Source organism: Perna viridis, chromosome 9, assembly GCF_037379345.1.
Source record: "Perna viridis isolate PV_CMFRI_1.1 ecotype Kerala chromosome 9, ASM3737934v1, whole genome shotgun sequence".
Lineage (NCBI taxonomy): Eukaryota > Metazoa > Mollusca > Bivalvia > Mytilida > Mytilidae > Perna > Perna viridis.
This window is the reverse complement of record NC_142453.1, coordinates 25,616,601-25,635,843: the sequence shown is the minus strand read 5'-3', so window position 1 is coordinate 25,635,843 and position 19,243 is coordinate 25,616,601. Positions and strand designations below refer to the sequence as shown.

Sequence of the window (19,243 nt, the reverse complement as noted above, 5' to 3'; positions counted from 1 at the left end):
TAAAGATGCATTATAATTTAAGACCTATTTTTATATTGTCTTTGTGATTGACAATTAGCGGGGCTGCAAGTTTTTTTTTAATAATGTGAAAAGGGGGGCATGAAGTTTTTTTATATTATGACAGCGGGCAAACAGATTTTTTAAAAGTTATTGCTTGCTGTCCACCGCCCCCTCCCCCTTTTCAGATTAATATTGCACAGTCCCTTAGTGTCGGCATAGCTATGAAATTTGATTGTGCTTTATATAACATGTCTGGATCAGCCTACACACTCAGTACAGGATGTGTGGTAGCTAGTAGTGCTCGTGGTACAGAAAGTGTACTTTTCTGATTTGGTGAAGATTGACTCTTCATAAATATCTAGAAACCTCTTCTCCGCGCATCGTGACCCTTAACTGGTTCATACTGGTTAAGCAAACTGACGAAGCTAAGAGTCAGTAAACCGGATACCAGTCAGCTTTCAATAAGTTAGTTGTATAAGAAGGATTGAGAAGGATTTCAACTGCAGTTGGACATGCACCGATGTGATAGAGTCCTCAGTCAGTTTTGTGTCATGTTTGTCAACATTATATTATAATTGTTTAAATATACAGCATAGTGTTCAAACCGGCTTCTTACAGAGCACCTGTTGACAGGTAATTTACGTAATTGTTTTTTAATACAATTTTCGTTTATCTTACCATAGATTTTTAAAGATAAGGTTTTAGTCGTTCAAAACATCAAATATTTAAAATATTTAATTACTGGCACATAATGTAGAGAGAAAAGCACATTTGAGGGGGGGGGGGGAGGGTTGAAGTAACATTCAAAGAATAAATGAAATGATGTACATTCGTGTACTATTTGAAAATTGTATTAAATTGGTCCCTTCACATCAACTTTCTCTTAACTTATTATTTTGTTCTGGTATCATGCATGGAATAGTCAAGATTTGGAAGGTTGTCATAAACAAAATGAAAAGTATTATGTATTGCATCTCCAAATAAAACTTCACAAATTTAAAATCCAAAGATTTCTTTTTTGAAACATTACAACTAACTATCATGCAAACTTTGAAATAAAAAAAATTACATTTATGAAAAAAAAAAATTAACTTTCTGTGAATACAAATCTTAATTTTGATAGATCTCTTTTATGTTTCAATTGTAAAAGCTTTGTAGGGCCCATAGCTACAGGTTTGGGTTAGTAAATTATGACTTAAAATAATTTTAAAAGTATTAAAAAATACATTAATTTATATTTCTTCCATGTGAAAAAAAATCTATTTTCTAATTTGAATAAATTTAATAATGCATCCATAAAAATGTGAAATTAAAAGTCAATGAATTAAGGTGTCCATGGAAGACTCAGGCATTGGGTACATGTTTAAGCACAATTGCAAAATGTTGTTTCAAGATAAATGTGGGTTTATAATTTACTGAAACTTTAAGAATGAAATAAATCACATGGAAAGTACTATTAACTTGAAAATGAAGAGAAATAACTCCTTATTTCTTCGTACATATAGTATAGTTGATATTTTAGGGAGACTTTGTTCCACTTTTGATAAAGAAAAATGCCAGTTAAACATTAAATTGGAACAGAAAAAATGTTGGAATAAAATTTACCCTGTACTGACAATATCATAGGATCTACCTGGTTTCTACTAGAATATGCAGTACATAACTTGTATGATCTCATCTAATGTGATAGGATAGTTTATTATTTACAAATTATAGACCTTGACCCAGTTTTACTTACTTGAAAATGAGAGTACTACATTCTGAGTCCAATTAAAGCATGTATGTTTACTCTCAAGCATTTCAAATATGACAGCCATATACATAATGTGCTATTGAATTAAACATACATATAACTTAACCATTAATCCAGGTTTATTTGGGATATATTATACCATTCAAATCAGAGGCTGCCAAAACATTTCCTAGATTGAAAAATTTTTATTTCTCATTAAAGTAGAAATGAATGCGTCCTGTGCAGACTATGTGTTTATTTATGTGCACCATTCATTTTAATCAATGAGAAAATTAAGATATATCCTGTTGTAACTGTAAGCTCATAAAAATGGCTAGACATATGTTCATGTATGTAACTCAGGGATCAACACAGATATAATTTCAAGGGCATGGCAAATCAACCTATGTTCCATGTCCAAAGTCTTCGAAATATCTAATCAAAGTTTTTCATATGTTTTAGAGATCTGTAAATCTAATTTTATGGTCTTAGCTTATATTTAGTTTAAAAATATTTATTCAGTCAAATACATTTCTGTTTGAATTTTACCCAGTACAATAATACACACTGGATAAGGAATCAAGCAAAGCTTATATTAATCCATCTCCAAACATTTGCTTCAAAAGAAAAAAAAATGTAATTTCCTGCACCATATTTAGATGTATTCACATAAAATGTGGTTTTGCTATCATTCTCTGAAGTTTAAGGGTGAAGCTCAAAATTCAAGGGTAGGGCTAGCAATTTAAGGGTGGGGCAGTCCAACCCTTTAATAGTAATGGATGAACCCTTGTAAATTAATATACTAGTGTTGTTGTCTTATGACATTTTTCCTATACCTCCATTTATAATGATTTTGAATAGACAGTGAAATCCTATTATTTTATGCAGCTGGGTGTAAAAGGAACCATTTTATAATGAATTGGGTAAAGGGTGGATTGGATATAAGAAATACAAAGCAGAATTTTATATATCCAAGTTATTTCTAATATTTACATTTATGTCCTAATTTTTGTCTCTAAGTCGAAAGATTACCACCAAAAATGGTTGTGTGGATCTATTTTACTTCATTAGGTATGAGAATCCATACCTCCTCCCATTAGTGATAGAATTGTTGGTGCCAAGTTACCACTCTCTATTTGAAGCAAGCAGTGCGTGATTACTGGAAGCCTTGTTAAACCATCATGGACTGTATTAACCCATTTTGATCCAACATACATGTTTAAATCGATGATGTAAACTCTTTCATTGATTTTTGGCTGAGTTATTGCCCTTGAAATACTGGTCCTGCAGTTTTATTTTATGTTTCATCCTGGCTCTCCCGATGAAAAGTTCATGGTTGCTCCTTACATATAACTATAAAACCCTTATATTTACAATAATAGCCTCCATAACTAAGGCTACTATACACCTTTTTATATAGATTGCTAAATTTCCTAATGAAATACATATGGGCAGCCATTCTTATACAAAAATAGACACCATTTTCAAAACCAGATTTTACCAAACAAAAGACATCAAAAATGAAAATAGATTTTCAAATGTTATAAACAGATGAAAAAAAATAGACAAAATTTAAAAACAGACATTGATAAACAGGTCTGAATGGCTACCCATGGTACTAGTATTCACATTTTGAGTTACTTTTTCTTCCACTCTTGAACTTAAAGTTGATCATTAAAATATATCATAATCTTTTTATATTTTGATAGATGTTATTATTTGAATTGGGTAGAAATAAAAAAAAAACAAACAAACAAAAATGTCAAATTGTTTGAGTGGGCATGTTTTGTAGAAACTGACTTGGCGTGCAGTGAAGTTTTCATGCCTCTCGGTTACAGACCACCAATTCAACCAATGAGCATTTGGAACGTACGCAAAAATAGTCCTACGCAGAAATTACTCCTGTTCCTCATAGTGCTGTGAAAAAAGTTCTCATCTTATTTAAAAAATTTAAACAGTTTCTGAAAGGAAAAACATTTCTGTACATTTCATAGGTGCATTTTGCTTCTTGTGATGTGAAGCCTAATCTCCATAATGATTTCTAAATATACCCCTATCTTGTGAAAACACTGGGATTTCCCATGCTATTTATAGACCCTTCACTTCCGGTGACCAGTACTGCACTGCAAGTCTGCTAACCCCACATGCCATTCTGAGGATTGTGAGCTGACATATGTAGAATCATGCTGATATATAGTCCTCTGCAGGTTAAAGTTAAGGTAAAGTCCAGAGAAGCCATTGAATATTGTGAAATTAGCATAGAAGCCTATGGGAAGTGGAATTAGTGGTTTTTAGCCTCTCGTGACAAGTTAAACAAAAAAAACAAAACAAAATTACATTAGTTGGTCTAGCAGGAAGGCACTGTTTGATTTTGACTCGGGTTTTTTATGTATGTACATGTTTAAAAAAGATCTTATATTTTTTTTTACTTGTTGATAAAACACTTAGAAATTTAGTTGATTATAGAATAATCAATTGATAGTCATGAATGACCAAGATATGATCATTTATGATGAGAGCACTTGTAGATTTAAATTTGCATTCAACAAGTTTTAAAACTTTTTATCTCTTTAATTAGACTTGACATTGAAAGCCCTTTTCATTTATTTAATGTAAATATTTGTGAAATTAAACTAACTAGTATAAAAGAGCATTGCTAAATTTCTGAGTTACATTTAATTTGTTTTTGTGAATTTACCTAGAGGTTAAGAACCTTAAGGTAAATGAACCTTCATGTATTTTATATATGTATATCTTTTGGTAAAGTGGATTTGAAACTTGGAAAAGTTCAGGAACTTACACTCTTGTATGTAAAATTGAACTTTGTGTAACAGCATTATTACTACTATTCTTTGATGGAATTAAGGAGGGAGAGGGTAAGGAACACAACTCTTTAAAATCATTTGAACGTTTGTATTCATTATTTTACATCAATCTCATGTAAGCATCAAGGTGACTTTGACTGATTTCATTCTGTTTCAGAGAAAAGCTTGAAAGGTTTTGCTGAAATTGAATATGATACAAACATATCACTGACTTCATGAGTTAATTGTCCCTTACCCAAGGTCTACCTCCTTAAATATCCAAAAAGCAGTAAGTTCCGTCTGAGTAATGATGCATGCCTTTTTTTATTTTTAGCTATTTATTAACAAATTTTTAGCTCACCTGGTGGAAAGACCATGTGATGTATTGCCGTCACTATCTGTCCATCGTCTGATGTCATCGTCCATTAACTTTTTCAAACATCTTTTCTTCTGAAACTACTCAACCGCTTGTAACCAAACTTTGCATGAATGTTCCTTACAGTATTTTATAACTATTCCTTGTGTTAGGATTTTTTATCTGGCAGGAAATATGACTGCCATTACTAAAAATAGACTATAGGGGTTAAATTGCAGAATTAGGCAATTAATACAAAAAAGTTGGGTTCAGCTAATATCTGACAGGACGTAAATTGTTCGGCATGAAGGGATGGATCTGTGCCGAAATTTTTAGAAAGATGTGTTACGAGTGAATGATTATGGGTCCAGAAATGGATTTTTTCCCCTGAATTTTACATTTTCAACTTAGAAAATCTTCTCCTCTGAAACTACTGGATGGATTGAAACAAAACTTAGCATGAATGGTATGTAGAACATCATTACATATCTGTGCATGGGGATTTTTTATCTTGGGTAAAACATAGCCACCGTTACTAAAAATAGACCATAGGGGTCTAATTTCAGAATTATGCATATAACTCCAAAACAATCTGGTTGTGGGTTAAATTGTTCGGCATGATGAGTTAGACCTATGCTGAAATTTAAAAAAAAATCTGTAGAAAGACGACTACCACTACTAAAAATTGACAGACATAAAGTTTACAGTGTATAATCAGCTGAAATATACCATATTTGTAAACTAACAGACAGAAAGACAAAAAGAGATAGTGATTCCTGTATACCTTTCAAATTTTTAAGCCAGGGGGTGTAAAATGAACCTCCTTTCATTGACAGGGCTCCTTTGTTTCACTGTTAAAAAGTTGAAAGAGGGACCCTGACATTGTGAGGATTCAAGACAAAATGGAGAACAGGTTTTGATTGTAGGGATTCTCCTTAATTTTAAGAATTTCTCTTTGAAGTTTCCAATATGAATTGTCATTAAGAAAAATGGTACAGGTCTAGATAACTTCAGTCTTATGTAATATGCTCATAATTATGAAATACAAAAGATTTAGGTAAACACAGATCAGGGTATGGAAAAACTGATAGCTTGCACCATCCTTGTACAATAAATTTAGAAGTTTATAAAACTTTCCAGATATAACTTCTTGGTACTAGTTGGTAAATATATATTTTATATTCATAATCTTGGAACAAATTTGTATATTTATTTAATGAAACGTTAAAAGCAGACCATCATTGACAATGCAAGGAGTCATGGGTGCCAACCATTACGGAAATAACATGTAATATTAATGTATTATAATTTTTTTTGTTCATTTCGTACTGATCAATGCTTATAAAAATTTGATTTGATGTATACCTGTCTGTCTGTTTGACTGCCTGTCTGCAAGTCTGTATGTCTGTCTGCCTATTTGACTGCCTGTTTGCATGTCTATGTCTGTCTGTCTGTCACTTTTGGTTTCTGAATGATAATGAACTGTTCCTTTCAACTAAATCTTCTCAGTGCTTTTGACTCTTAAATATAGGTGAATATTGTATTTACTATTCAGGTTGAGTTATACTGAGAAATATGAAGTCAGGTCCATCTTATATTGCATATTATTTACTATTGGAGTTGAGTTGTGGCCTTCTTACAATGGAAAATTTGGAATGCTGGGTAATCTGTGATCAACTTTCAATATTTTTTATTATTATTGATATATCCTAACACTTTCTGAATTCTTTTGACAATATGATGAATTTGAAATGGCTTCATAACTGCTAGCATAGTTTTCACAGTCTATTAAGAATTTTTGCTTGTCTACTTACTTTGATGTTATTAGTTGTAATTTTAGCATTGGACTAAACAGTATATTAAATAAGCTATATTTTGCAGTGCTGAAATAATACAATAGTACCACTAACTTAATTCTTGCACTGCAAAGCACAAATCAGTACCTTATAAATATGCTCATTAGATAGAAACAAAAAAATTGTCAGTCACATTTATAAAATATTGTATGGTGTATAACTATGGCAGATGTAAAATTTGGCAATTTTTTTAAGGAGGAAAAAGGTATATGAAAGAATTGCCATTTGTAATTTTGATGAATGCTTAGTACTGCATTAAATTGTTAAGCTTGGAGTAAATATTTTGCAAAATTTATTTTATGATTTTTCACCATACCACTAAAATACGCCAAAATTAGTAGCTTGTGAAAATTACCTTTTTTCAGTTTATTCTTTTTTGTACAAGGTCTGAACTACATGTCCACGTTAGAATAATGAGAATAAATTAGTGTTTTTGTTTAATGTTTCAACATCTTTTACTGTTTTAAGATCACTAGTGTTTTTTTAAGTACTCTTCCTTATAAAATTCAGACACGGCCTATGGTAAGGTGATTCATAGTGTAGAAAAACCATCGGAACAAACGATGCTTTTTGGTCAACATATACTATATTCTTGTATATCAATACTCCTTTTTGTATTTAGATCTGTACTTTTGAGAAAACTACACTTTAACCTTCCACTAAAATCAACCATATCAAACCAAATCAAGAACTATAACTCTTGCAAAGTGCCAATTTCATGTACAATCAATTTAATTTTTTATCTCAAAAGCACAAGAACAAATGATAAACTAAGACTGGTTATGTGGTCTATAGCTGTTTATGAACAAGACATAAAACTGGATTTGGTGGGTTTTTGACATGCATGAATTACCTCCTTTCTGATTTTTATAAAGACCGCTACTTAATAGAAATAACCTTTCAAATCATTAAATAATGAACTTTTTGTTTTAATTGGCCTTTAACAGCTTTTGTTTTCGTATGTGTGGTAGTTTAGTTTTCTCTTATTATATTAAATTCTAATCACCCCTTTAAAATATGTGAAACATCAACACAAATTTAGTCTACCCCTAACAAGTTATTTCAGGTTTATTATTTAAATTGTTAAATGGCTATTTTTCTTCACTCTTTGTTCCATGCTAATCAGATGAAAGTAAGTTTGATTGTGAGGAATTACATAAACTATTTTTAAAGTTCCTTTAAAACTTAGTCATTTTGGTTACTGGATTCTAAGGAAATGCATGTATTTTGATGTGTGGTAAATACTTCTTTGACAAAATTAAGGGTATGTACTTCTGTTTGAATGTATGCAAGAGTAATCAAGTGAACAAAGATTTGAACAAAAATCAAAAGAATATAATTCAAGGATAAAGACCAGACAAGGAAAACAGACATACAACAAAGAACATGAAAAAACCAAAATAAATGTACAAAGAAACAAAAGCAAATGAGCCACTCAGACTCCATCTAAAACTGGGAGTGTGCACCAGATGCCCTTGTAGGGTAAGCTTCCTTTGCTTTTCTTAAAACACTCACAAAAAGGGTATCAATTAAGTGACCAGTAAGTATGGATTCATTATTGGTGTTTAACGCCCAAGCATCAATATTTCAGCTATATTTGGGCGTTGAACATGGGATGGATGATGAATTGGACATGAAATGATAATAAAATGAAAATTAGGGTAGACAAAATTTTCCTACCGGAAATAGGGAGAGGTTGGTAGGGTCTGGCAATTAAGCCTCCTGTGGCGGAGCGCAAAGGTTCCTTGTCCTTTCGAATACCACAGCAGGGTTCTTTAATGTGTGAGGGATGTGGCATCTTTCCCAACACGTTGCACCATAATGGTCACATTTTCGTATTATGGCCTGACAACCCCAGCATGTAGTATGCCAGGAGTACTCCATTCCACCATTTCGGACACATAACCCAGTCACCCTAGCCCTGTCAGAGTTTCTGAGCACTATTTAGTCACCTTTTACGACAAGCTTAGGGCTGCTACGGGCCTATTCTTTTGACACCTGGACCCGCACTGGTAGACAAGTTAGGAGAATTGATTTCCTCTTTAGACCTAACTTTCTGCTTTTGTCCCTAATAATCAAACTTTAAAAATTCACCAAATAGATCATGAAGATTGCAAGAGTCACTCATTTACTTTTGTTACTTTGTATGTATGATTTTAGTTACTTTATGTTCTTTGTTGTGAATGTCTGTTTTCCATGTCTGGTCTTTGTCCCTGGATTACATTCTTTTGATTACCGCTATGACGTTGGTTCCCTTGATTACTCTTTCACTATCAAAGTTACCTAAAACAATATGGTTAATTAAACTCCCCCATCAAACTGAGTTTGGGGGTGCCATATATAGGAATTACCTTGCCAGTCTATCTTTCTTTCCATACATCAATGTCCGCATTTCATGTAAGTGAAACTCCTTCTAAACTGCTCTAGAAATATTGATGAAATTTTACAGAGCCATCTAAAACATAAGTGCTGAAAGAAGTAAAGGGGTAATTTTCACAAGGTGCAAATTTTCATGGTCTGTCTATGTATTTACCCTGGGCTTAAATACATAGTGCACCACTGAGCAACCACCATATTTAGAAATGCCTTACTTTGCCACAAATCACCTAATTTCACACCTGCCAAAACAATCTGCTTTATGGTATAACTATTGTTGGAGGACTCCATAGCAAGATAATCCAACTTCTGAGTTTTTTACCTTTTCACACAAAGAGGTGAGGTGTCATCTGATACCCTCAAAAAAGTTGTTTGTTCCTCTGTTCATCTGTCTGTCGGTCTCTGATGGTTTCCTGATGATAACTTGAGATTGGGTCAGTGATTTAAAGAAAAAAAATTTGCAAACAGGTTATTAGTTTAATTTTCAGCAAAATCCAAAATGCAATGATCGAGTTAAGACGATTTTGAACATTTTGCAATCCCATTTTCTCACCATTATAGGCAAGGTATCAACTAATGCTCTATTTTTGCATGTTAAAAACCTCTTTAACTCTGCTTAAAAAAAATGAATGGAATTTTGTAGGACCATTTGTATCTTATGAAGATGTTTAACCAAGGAGTACATTCATTGTTGGACAACTGCTAAGGGAGATAATCAAACTCAGATGAGGTCTCACTAACCACTTCCGGGTCAAATGGCCACCCCCCTATGTAGTACCAAAAACACACTGAACCTAGACAAAATATTTTAAGTGTATATGAAATTCTGCCAAACAATTTCAACATTATTTTTATAGGTTCATCTATGCACATAAAGTTTATAAAAGTTTACATTAACAATGTTCTGGACTCAGCAAGAATGTGTAGGATGTTATGATGAGTTGCATGGTTATTATTTTTTTTTTTAAAACTCATGAATATGTGGGATGTAATGTTTAAGCAATCTTGTTTAACTTTATAATCCTTTGAAACATGATGCAGATGTATGAAAATTATCCCTTAAATAATACCTTCATTTACAAGCTAGCCAATAGCTAAGAAAATTTTTTACCTATTAAAATGAAAGTAATGAAGGCCTGATGCAAATGTGGAACTGAAACAAATCTTGTAGCAACAATGGCTTAAGGGCAAATGGTTGTGCATTTGATGGAGTCATATTGAAGACTTAAAAATTGGTGGTTCTAGGTTTTCTGCCAATCATATGCCAAACAGGAGATCAGATGGTGCCTGGTTGGTGCAGATTCAAAGTAATGTGTGCCTGTGAAGATAAACCATTATCAGGCCTACCTGTGAGTTTTTGCTTCTCTGTGGTAGCACAATGAAATCCTATATTACTGAAGTAGTGATTTTGTTCATTTCTTCAAATGAACTCATCCTGAGATTAATTAGATTTTAATTTACCTAAGGCTGTGAGCAGGGCAGTAAATGTATTGACCTTATGTGAAACAAACATATATGAGAAGTATCCTGATATTACCTTATAGCTCATATCCACATAATTACAGCACAATTAATAATGATGTTTAAGAGATAGAATTAGTCTTCCATTGATTAAGTAACTGTCAAATGATGAAGTTCCAAAGTGATGAACTGTACGATTAGAATTAATTTTATATCAAACAGTTCAATAAATATTTTAAATCTTTTTCTCACTTGTCCAGTCAACTAACTACCTATGAACCTTCATCAGATAATTATCAGACCAATTCTTGCCCCCTGAATATAACCAATGTATGCCCTTTAAAAGCTATTTTTTGTAGCATGAAAGGAAAGATACCATAAAACCTGAGGCCACAAGGTCATGACCACTAGATATAAACTTGATGAATATGTCAATATTATTGAAACCTCATTATTTTTTTTGAGATTATGAAAAATTATTTTATTAGAAGTTTTTTTATACTAAAAATGCAATTTACATACCTGAACATAAGCTTTTGATCTTACTATTAAAATGATAATTTTGCTCCAACTTAAATGGACATGTTTAAAGATGAGCTTGTAAGATTTAGTATCATGCATGACTTTTAATTAAATGTTTGGCAGTATGAATAAATAGTATTGTCAAGGTTGCAAGAAAGTGTGGTACATGTTTAGACTAAATATAGTAATTGAGTAGAATGGACTGATCTAAATAACTCAAAATGCCTAAAATGGAGATTTCTACAATTCAAGTACCAGCATCAAATCTTTCTGGTAAAAATGTTTCTGAAAAGGATAAGGTAAGTGTACTTTTCACATTTTTTTTTTATATTTACCACATACAAAGCTATATTTTTATGTATTCATCTGAATACAAGTACAACTGTACCAAACTAGCTACTAATTCTAATATTTTACATGTTTGCATTTAAAAATCAGGCAGCATGCACTTTATGACTTTCTGTCACCTTGTACTATTTGTTGATCATGGAATAGTTAATATCGCTAAATATTTTACATTTTGCATATTTAAGCAAAATTTTTAGCTTTAAAAATATATCTATTTTATTTGATTGAACTAAATGTGTTTATATTATGTATACAGCAGCCTTTTTAATGGGCTATGCTGTTTTGGTTCTGCCCACATATTTGTAAAATAAATAAGTATGTTTGGAGAAAGAATTCATGGAGCTTGAAACTTCATAACAAATGTATATATTTGATAGTGTTACGGTAATGTTCTCTTCCCACACATTTGATGGATAAATATGGTATGACAACATAAAATAAAAATAAATTTATTTTTTTATTGTGTTTATGAAAGTTGCACTCTTCAAAAATACTTTCTGCCCACATATTGAACTAATTAATAAGCAAACTTGATGATTTGTTAAAGTTTAGCCTAAATACTTTTCAATTTTTTTTTATTGTAATAGAACTATATATAGGGCTTTGCCCACGTTCATGTTCTTAATGAATAAATATGTGGGAAGAAAATATTCCTTGTTTATGGAAGCTAGAATTGAAGTGTTATCTTTAATGATAATGTTATGCATGCAGTGTTGGAACTGAAAAATGGGTTTCTGTTCCCGATCACTAATGGATAATTATATTAAGTGAGGGAACATATATATCTACAGACAATGAGTCGTTGTTTCTGTAGGTAACCTAGAACAATGAAAATCTGTCTCAGCATGTTGGACTAGTATGTATAGTTAAGCTAGGGTCTGTGATTGATCATACATATTCTGATCCTGAAATGCATGAAATATCTTCAAAGAATGTGTAACCACAATCGACAGTCAACCAATTTGCTACAAATTACTGAACTTGATGTTAACTGCATAAATTTTCAAATTAAAATTTTCAATTATTAATCAGAACACAGTGATGCATACATGTGAAAAATAGAAATATATATGTCCACAGCAGGTTCCACCTTAGTTTATCATGTTAATGAAAGTGTTCATTTGTTTTTCTTGCACTTTTGAAATAAAAAAAAAATACCATAATCCCAACTGACTAGTTTCCGGCCTTGTAGAAGTGTTTTATTGCACTTTTGAAAATTATTTAGTTTTTGCCTAGTTATTGTTGCCACTGTGATAAAGTTTCTTTGTATATACTTTTAAGAGGGTGTTAATGCAAAAACCAGGCAGTGAATTTTTATCCATTTTATATTACAAATGCATATTTCATCATAGTTGAATGTTGGTTTTTGATAAATTACAACTGCATGTATTTAAGAGAATTAGATTACATAGAAGGCATTGAAATTCATTTAAAAGGGGAGAGAACTCTTTATTTTGTACAAAATTTGTTGCTCTGTAAGGGAACTTTTAAATCATTTTCTGAGCTATCCACTGTTGACTAAAAAGTCTATTTACTACTTGATTTTGCCCCTGCAGATTTCATACACCAGCCCACAGTCAGGAGATGTTGGTCATTAATGTGCCTTTTTGTTTATTTTACTTTTTGTCTGATTTTGGATAATTGTCATGGTTCTGTTTCTGAGGATTTTAGTACTTTTGTTGTCAGGGTTTCCAGAGCTTAACTAAAGGTGTGCTAACACTATTTGAAGACCTTTTGGTGATCTCAGAAAATATATTTACTATTTTTGATTTAGGTTATTAGCTGGTACATTTTTTTGTGTTTCACCGTATCAATTCTTTTTTCCATTTATTAAAAAGTTGACTGTACAGTTGACAAGGCGAATTGAACTCTGATCGATAGTTTAAGTTTTTTTTTTTTTTAACTGTCTAGTTAACTACTTGATGAAGTACCTTAGGTGGGTGTCATTTAAAAGTTTAGTTTTTATATTCTGTTTTTGTAGGAAATTTTTATTTTGTCATTAACATTGTATCTTTTTCTCATGCTTTTACAGTGCAGTATGAAATCCTTGATAGAAGACAGAGATAACTGGAGTAGGAAGATTGAGTTTGTTTTGGCAGTTGTTGGATATTCCGTTGGACTTGGAAATGTGTGGCGTTTTCCATACTTGTGCTTTGAAAGTGGTGGTGGTAAGTTTACAAGCAATGTAAAGAATATTATCTAAGTCTGATTTGATGCTTTTCTGTAGGGGAGCAGTCATTTGATTCTTATGACATCGAAATTGAAATAAAAAGACAGAACAATGATGTATAGTTAAAAAAATTCAGGACATACAATTAGGTAAAATTAAAAGGTAGGATTGAAGTTGTAGAAAAAAAAATCCTAGACAAGCTTAATTAAAAATGAAAAATCAGGTCTGAAATTATACAGAAAAAATACTGGACACAAAATATATGATCCCCTAAGCTCCCTTAGAAATGGAACGGTTGCTCCCTAGGTGATTTTAGAGATCAAACTAGTTACCAAAATGAAAGCAAAAGCACGGAGACAATGATTAGAAATATGGACAGAATTTACATGATATGAGGACAAAGGCTTGACAAAGAAAACAGACAAAAACACCATAAATAACATTAATAAATTGATAATACGAAAAAGAAAGAATAAACACAAAGAAATACTGTAAACTTATTAATTTTAGCAGTTGCTAATTTTTATGAATTCTGTCAACTGAAGAATAAACACAATGAAATAGTGTAAACATATCAAATTTTGCGATTTAAAAAAATGATTAGAGAAAAATAGTCTGTTGATGGTTATTCTACTTACCATATAATTTCTCCTTATCCAAGCACATTATATTGGTATTTTTTTATTAAATGATACTTAACTATCATTTTTTAGTTGAGCTCATTAAAATCAAGAAATCCTCCCATTAGGGACTAAATAAAATTATTATAAAAGATCAAATGATTTTACCCACCTACATGTACTTACCCTGTTCTTTTTTCATCCAATGTAACCTTAAACAAGCATATTTATTTGTTTGGCCTTAAGGGGAGAGAAATAGGACTAAATACAATGAGTCAATAAATAAGGTTCTGTCAGACTGGTCAATATTTAGGACATCTGTTGATTTTCTCAAACAATTCCTATACTTGTGGGAGGCAAGTCATTGTATGACGCTTTCTTCAAAGCTTCATGGTCATATCTTCTGTGCAAAAATAAACTCAAGTGAATGTTTTTTGTCCTCAACATTGACCAGACAGGAAAAATCTTGTAGTGAATCCTGTATAAACCAGCTGAAGTCCTGATAACTGATTCATGCAATACATTTGTAGTAAATGATAGTGTGAGCAATATTAGAAAGTACTGACTGCTCAAGAGCCTTGGAATAGACCAGCAAAACTGATATGGCCTGAGTCAAAGACGAGAGTCATATCAGTTACCCTGGTTCATCTACCTTGAAAACATATTTTATCCTAAACTGTTCAACCGATTTTGATTAAAAAAATTGTATGGATGTTTGGTATTTTTAAATTGATGTGCATGATACATAATAATTGGATGCTTGAAAAAAGGTGAAAATCAATTATTGTGTTTGTACCTGGAATTTACTTTTTGAATTCAAAGAGCTAGGTCATGTTTTCAAGACTGTAGACATCACAAAACTCATACCTGTTAACCCTCCAACATAACGGGGGAGACTCCTGCTATGTCAATGAAAAAAATTAGAGTCTCTGTCTTCAAAAATGTTACATTTGTGTGAGGTCTTTCATTGCAATTTTATTTTTTTTTTGTGAAAAATACTAAACAATTGAATTTTTACATAAAAATTTGCTTTTACCTAAAAATCATGAAACAATATCAATGGTGGAGAATCTCCCACATAAAACATTCTAAAGTTCAATGCAAAATTAGATCAATTAATAGTTCTAAAATTTAAGTACACTTAAGTTGAGGGTGTTCATTTATTATTAAATAGATATTGCCTGGTTATATCCATATATAATATTTAGAGATGCATAAAACTGAAGTCTGGTAGCTTTTGTTGGATATTGCGATTGCTTAATTGTCAGTCAAATTAATTGCCCATGAATTCATTTACATAAACAAAATTGGTTTTCTAAAATAAAATAATTTTAATTTTAGATGAGCAAGAGACTATAGTTTGCATTTAAATTTTTATTAAATTGTCCATAACAAACACAATAGTTGGCCATATCAACTCTTTGTTTTTTTTTCAATCATGATTTATTTATTATGTAACAAAGATAAGGATAACCCCTACATTTGTCATTGCTTTTAATGTTAAACAAGTACTATCTTTAAAAAAGATACCCGACACAGTAAAATTTTGTTCTTTTTACTTATAAGTTTCTACATTTCATTCAAGAAAATAACACGTGGCATGCAATTACAATTTTCTATACATTTTTTTTTTAACGCCACTAAGTTATCAGTATTTGGCCAATGAGGAATTGCAATCAGATGACTTGTGTTTCCATAGAAGAACGTCCTTAAGGTCAAAGGGTAAAAAGCGAAACTATACCGACTGTGTCAGAAGAAGTGTCCATTTACGTTAGCTCAATAACATATACCCATTTCCTTGTCACTGCTTTTCCACCAACCATGCCACATATGGAGAGGAGACTTGCTGGCCTTCAGTTAGAATATAGGAGATCAAGAGAAGACTGGCTGGCCTTGTGTTAGAAAATGTGTCTCTTCATGGAGACGTGCCTAACTGGGTTGTTGCTTCTGTGAGCAAGTCCAATAAAAATCTTATGTAGCATGTAATATTGGAATTAAAAACAAAGTAGGATGTGCTTAATTCCACTTGAATTCCACTGGAATATTTTTGTCCACTGGGTTTGTCACTGGAATTCCACTGGCATATTTTTCTTCACAACAAAGTCCAGGGGAATTCCATTGAAATTCCATTGAAATTTCTTATTTCACTGGAATTCCACCGGCATATTTTTCTTCACAACAAATTCCGGCAGAATTCCATTGAAATTCCATTGAAATTTCTTATTCCACTGGAATTCCAATGCCATTATCAGTGGGAATTGGAATTCAAAACAAAATTGGTTGTGTTTAATAAAAATTCCACATGAATATTTTTGTCCACTGGGTTTCCATTGAAATTCCACTGCCATTTTCAGTGTGGATTGGAATTAAAAACAAAATTGGGTGTGTTTAATTGTCCTGAAAGGCATGAAATGTCGTCTGCCATATGATGTTAAACCACAATCAGTCAATCAATCCACTTTTTCTTTTATGTAATCAGAAGGACAATAGGGTTACTTTATTTTGTTTATGATATGAAATATTTCAGATGATGAACAAGTACTTTGTTTTTCCTTGTTAATGATATTAATTGTCTATTAGTATCTAACCACATCCTTGTTGAGTTATTGACAATAAAACTGTGTTAAAAACATAATATTTTAGGCCAAATTAAATAAGTTCTGCATTTCCGGTTTCCTGACCCTGCCTCAATTTCAAACAACTTTGAACATTTTATTGTCCATTGAAAAATAAATCTGGATTTTTTGGTTGTTGTGGTTATTATTTCTTCATTTTGAAACTAAAATAAAATGTTTTGCCTACCTTAACACTTCCTAATATCTTTTTAGGTGCAATAAGAAAAAAAAAACAATTAAATTTTTTGGCCTTATGTGATAAGAGCATAATTCACATGGAGGTTATTTTCACTTGAATTTTGAATCTCATGTGAACACTGTCACAAATTGCATTTGTTAAACTCAGGTGAAAATCATTTGAAACATTTTTGCATGTGTACCCTTGTAAAACTATAAATTCTCTGAAGAAGTTATTATGAATTTATAATAGCAGTTATTTAAGGAAAATGTGCCTGGTCTTAATGCAATTTAGGGAAAAATAGTTCAAGGTCCATACTTAAAATAAATTGCACAGAATGGCATGTTGTTACCAATGACTTGGTTAAATCGAAGGAGTCAGGTTCGGTAAAACCCTCTTTTGGGCCCTGTTTTCAACATTTTTGAAAGATTTTTTTTAGTTTTTTTGAAAGGATAATGGTTGTCTTCATCAACGAAATAATGCTTAAAGACAATTTTAAAGCGTAATATTTACATGAGTAATTTGTACAAGGATATCCATGTAAATAAATATTCAGAGTGTGAATGATAAACTGTTTTGTGCTGAGTCAAAAATAGTGTTTAAATAGTCATTTCAACAGCGGTTGAATAATTTTAATTGCTCCCATCTTTGTAAGAGTTAGAAATTTTACGAAGTTTGGCCATAAAGAATTTTTTTTTCAGATATAAGTATTTTTTCATCGACATGCATTTTGCATTTTATTCATTTAGGGACACAATTTACTCAGTCATAAAGAATATCTGAGAAAATTACTGATTTCTGCAGTATAAGCTGAGATTATACTGCTGCCACTTTTGGTATATAAAACAAATTTAATTTGACTTTTGGAATTGTAGAGAATATTGTCAAAATTGTTGTTTTAGCTATATATGTTTAATGAGATACTTGTATCTCTGAATTTTACATAATCTTTCAGTTAAAGAAATTTTTTTTTCTTTTGAAAGATCAACATATTCTGATAGGAATGTTGAATTGGTGTCGTTAGTGTGAGGGGAAAGGGAGAGAAATGATTATTTTCGTATTCATTTATATTCTCATTTTTCACCTTTAAATGAGATTGTGAATCTCACATGTATGCACTTAATATGAAATTAATGTAATTTAATGTAAAGTTCACTTCATATTATTTTCATGTGAATATTTTATATGGGATTTGTGTGAAAGCTGGAGTATGGTAGATTTCACATGAAACTTTGTGCTAATTTCAAGTGAAAATCACATTCCTATTACTGCACACAAAGCAGTCATATTACAATTTTTTATTAAAAATGTGTTTTTTTTTCCAAATAGCATGTAAAAAAAAGTCTTTTAATTTATACCCCCACTGAAGGGTCGTATAATGGATTAGTTGTGTCCTTTTGTCCAAAGTTTTTTGTTGCAATTATCTCCACTCTCAGTTTGAAGATGGATAGGTGTTGTTTCATATTGATGGAGCATTATATACTGGTTACTGTCCAAAATCAACTTCCTGTACAAGTTGGGATATACCTTTAGCATGACAATGCAGGCAACTTCATGTCATTGTAGAAAATTTGACATTAGCAAAATCTGTAGACAAATAAAATATTAGGTTTTGTCTACCATAAATTCTTGTGGACATTATGTGAAAATATATGGCATTAGTAAGGTATAATTTGCAAACGAAAAAATTCTGTAAATTTAGCACAAATGTTCAAAATACTGAAATTGAAAGATTGTAAAAATACCAGAAACAGAAAAAGAAAACAGTAACCCATGTGTACTGAATTAAGTACAGCTCTGCCTTAAAACCAGGCAGATGTTTCTAAAGGGTGATTCATGCATTTCTTAATACCAAATAGTTTTATTGCAAATCTTTCTGTAGGCCACATAGAAACTGTATTAGGAAATGTAAGTGCTATTAAAAGTAATCCACTGGAGATATTGAAACTTAAAATTTTGTTATGCTCTACTACAGAAAAAGTACAGGAAAATCAAAGTGGTTCTATCCACCAGGTGGTACTAAACATTTAGTTAGATATCACTAGAATTAAAGAACAATAACTCCTTCAAGAATTTAAGGTGAAGTATGAGCTTAGATAAAAAGGAATGGTAATAAATTCAACCAGTTTAACGCTAATTTTAGAATCGGACTGGTCAAATTCTGGACAGATTCTTCTGCCTAGTGCCTCCAAGGTTTTTTTTTGTG

At 31.5% G+C, this 19,243-nt stretch overlaps 1 protein-coding gene across 4 annotated transcripts in view; it reads left to right on the top strand.

Annotated features, from left to right (window-relative positions):
* Positions 1–410: 410 nt before the first annotated feature.
* LOC148607506 (sodium- and chloride-dependent GABA transporter ine-like) overlaps positions 411–19,243 on the top strand; it is a 52,874-nt gene continuing 34,041 nt past the window's right edge. Inside the window, exons 1-3 of one of the 4 annotated variants that reach the window (XM_088547105.1) lie at positions 429–633; positions 4,715–4,825; positions 13,487–13,622. In XM_088547105.1, the coding sequence (XP_088403231.1) occupies positions 13,493–13,622 (130 nt within the window). In that variant the 5' untranslated portion in view covers positions 429–633; positions 4,715–4,825; positions 13,487–13,492. Of the gene's footprint in view, positions 634–4,714; positions 4,826–7,992; positions 8,012–11,386; positions 11,406–13,486; positions 13,623–19,243 lie in introns of those variants that run through there. The other 3 variants (XM_088547104.1, XM_088547106.1, XM_088547102.1) reach the window with 3 other exon arrangements.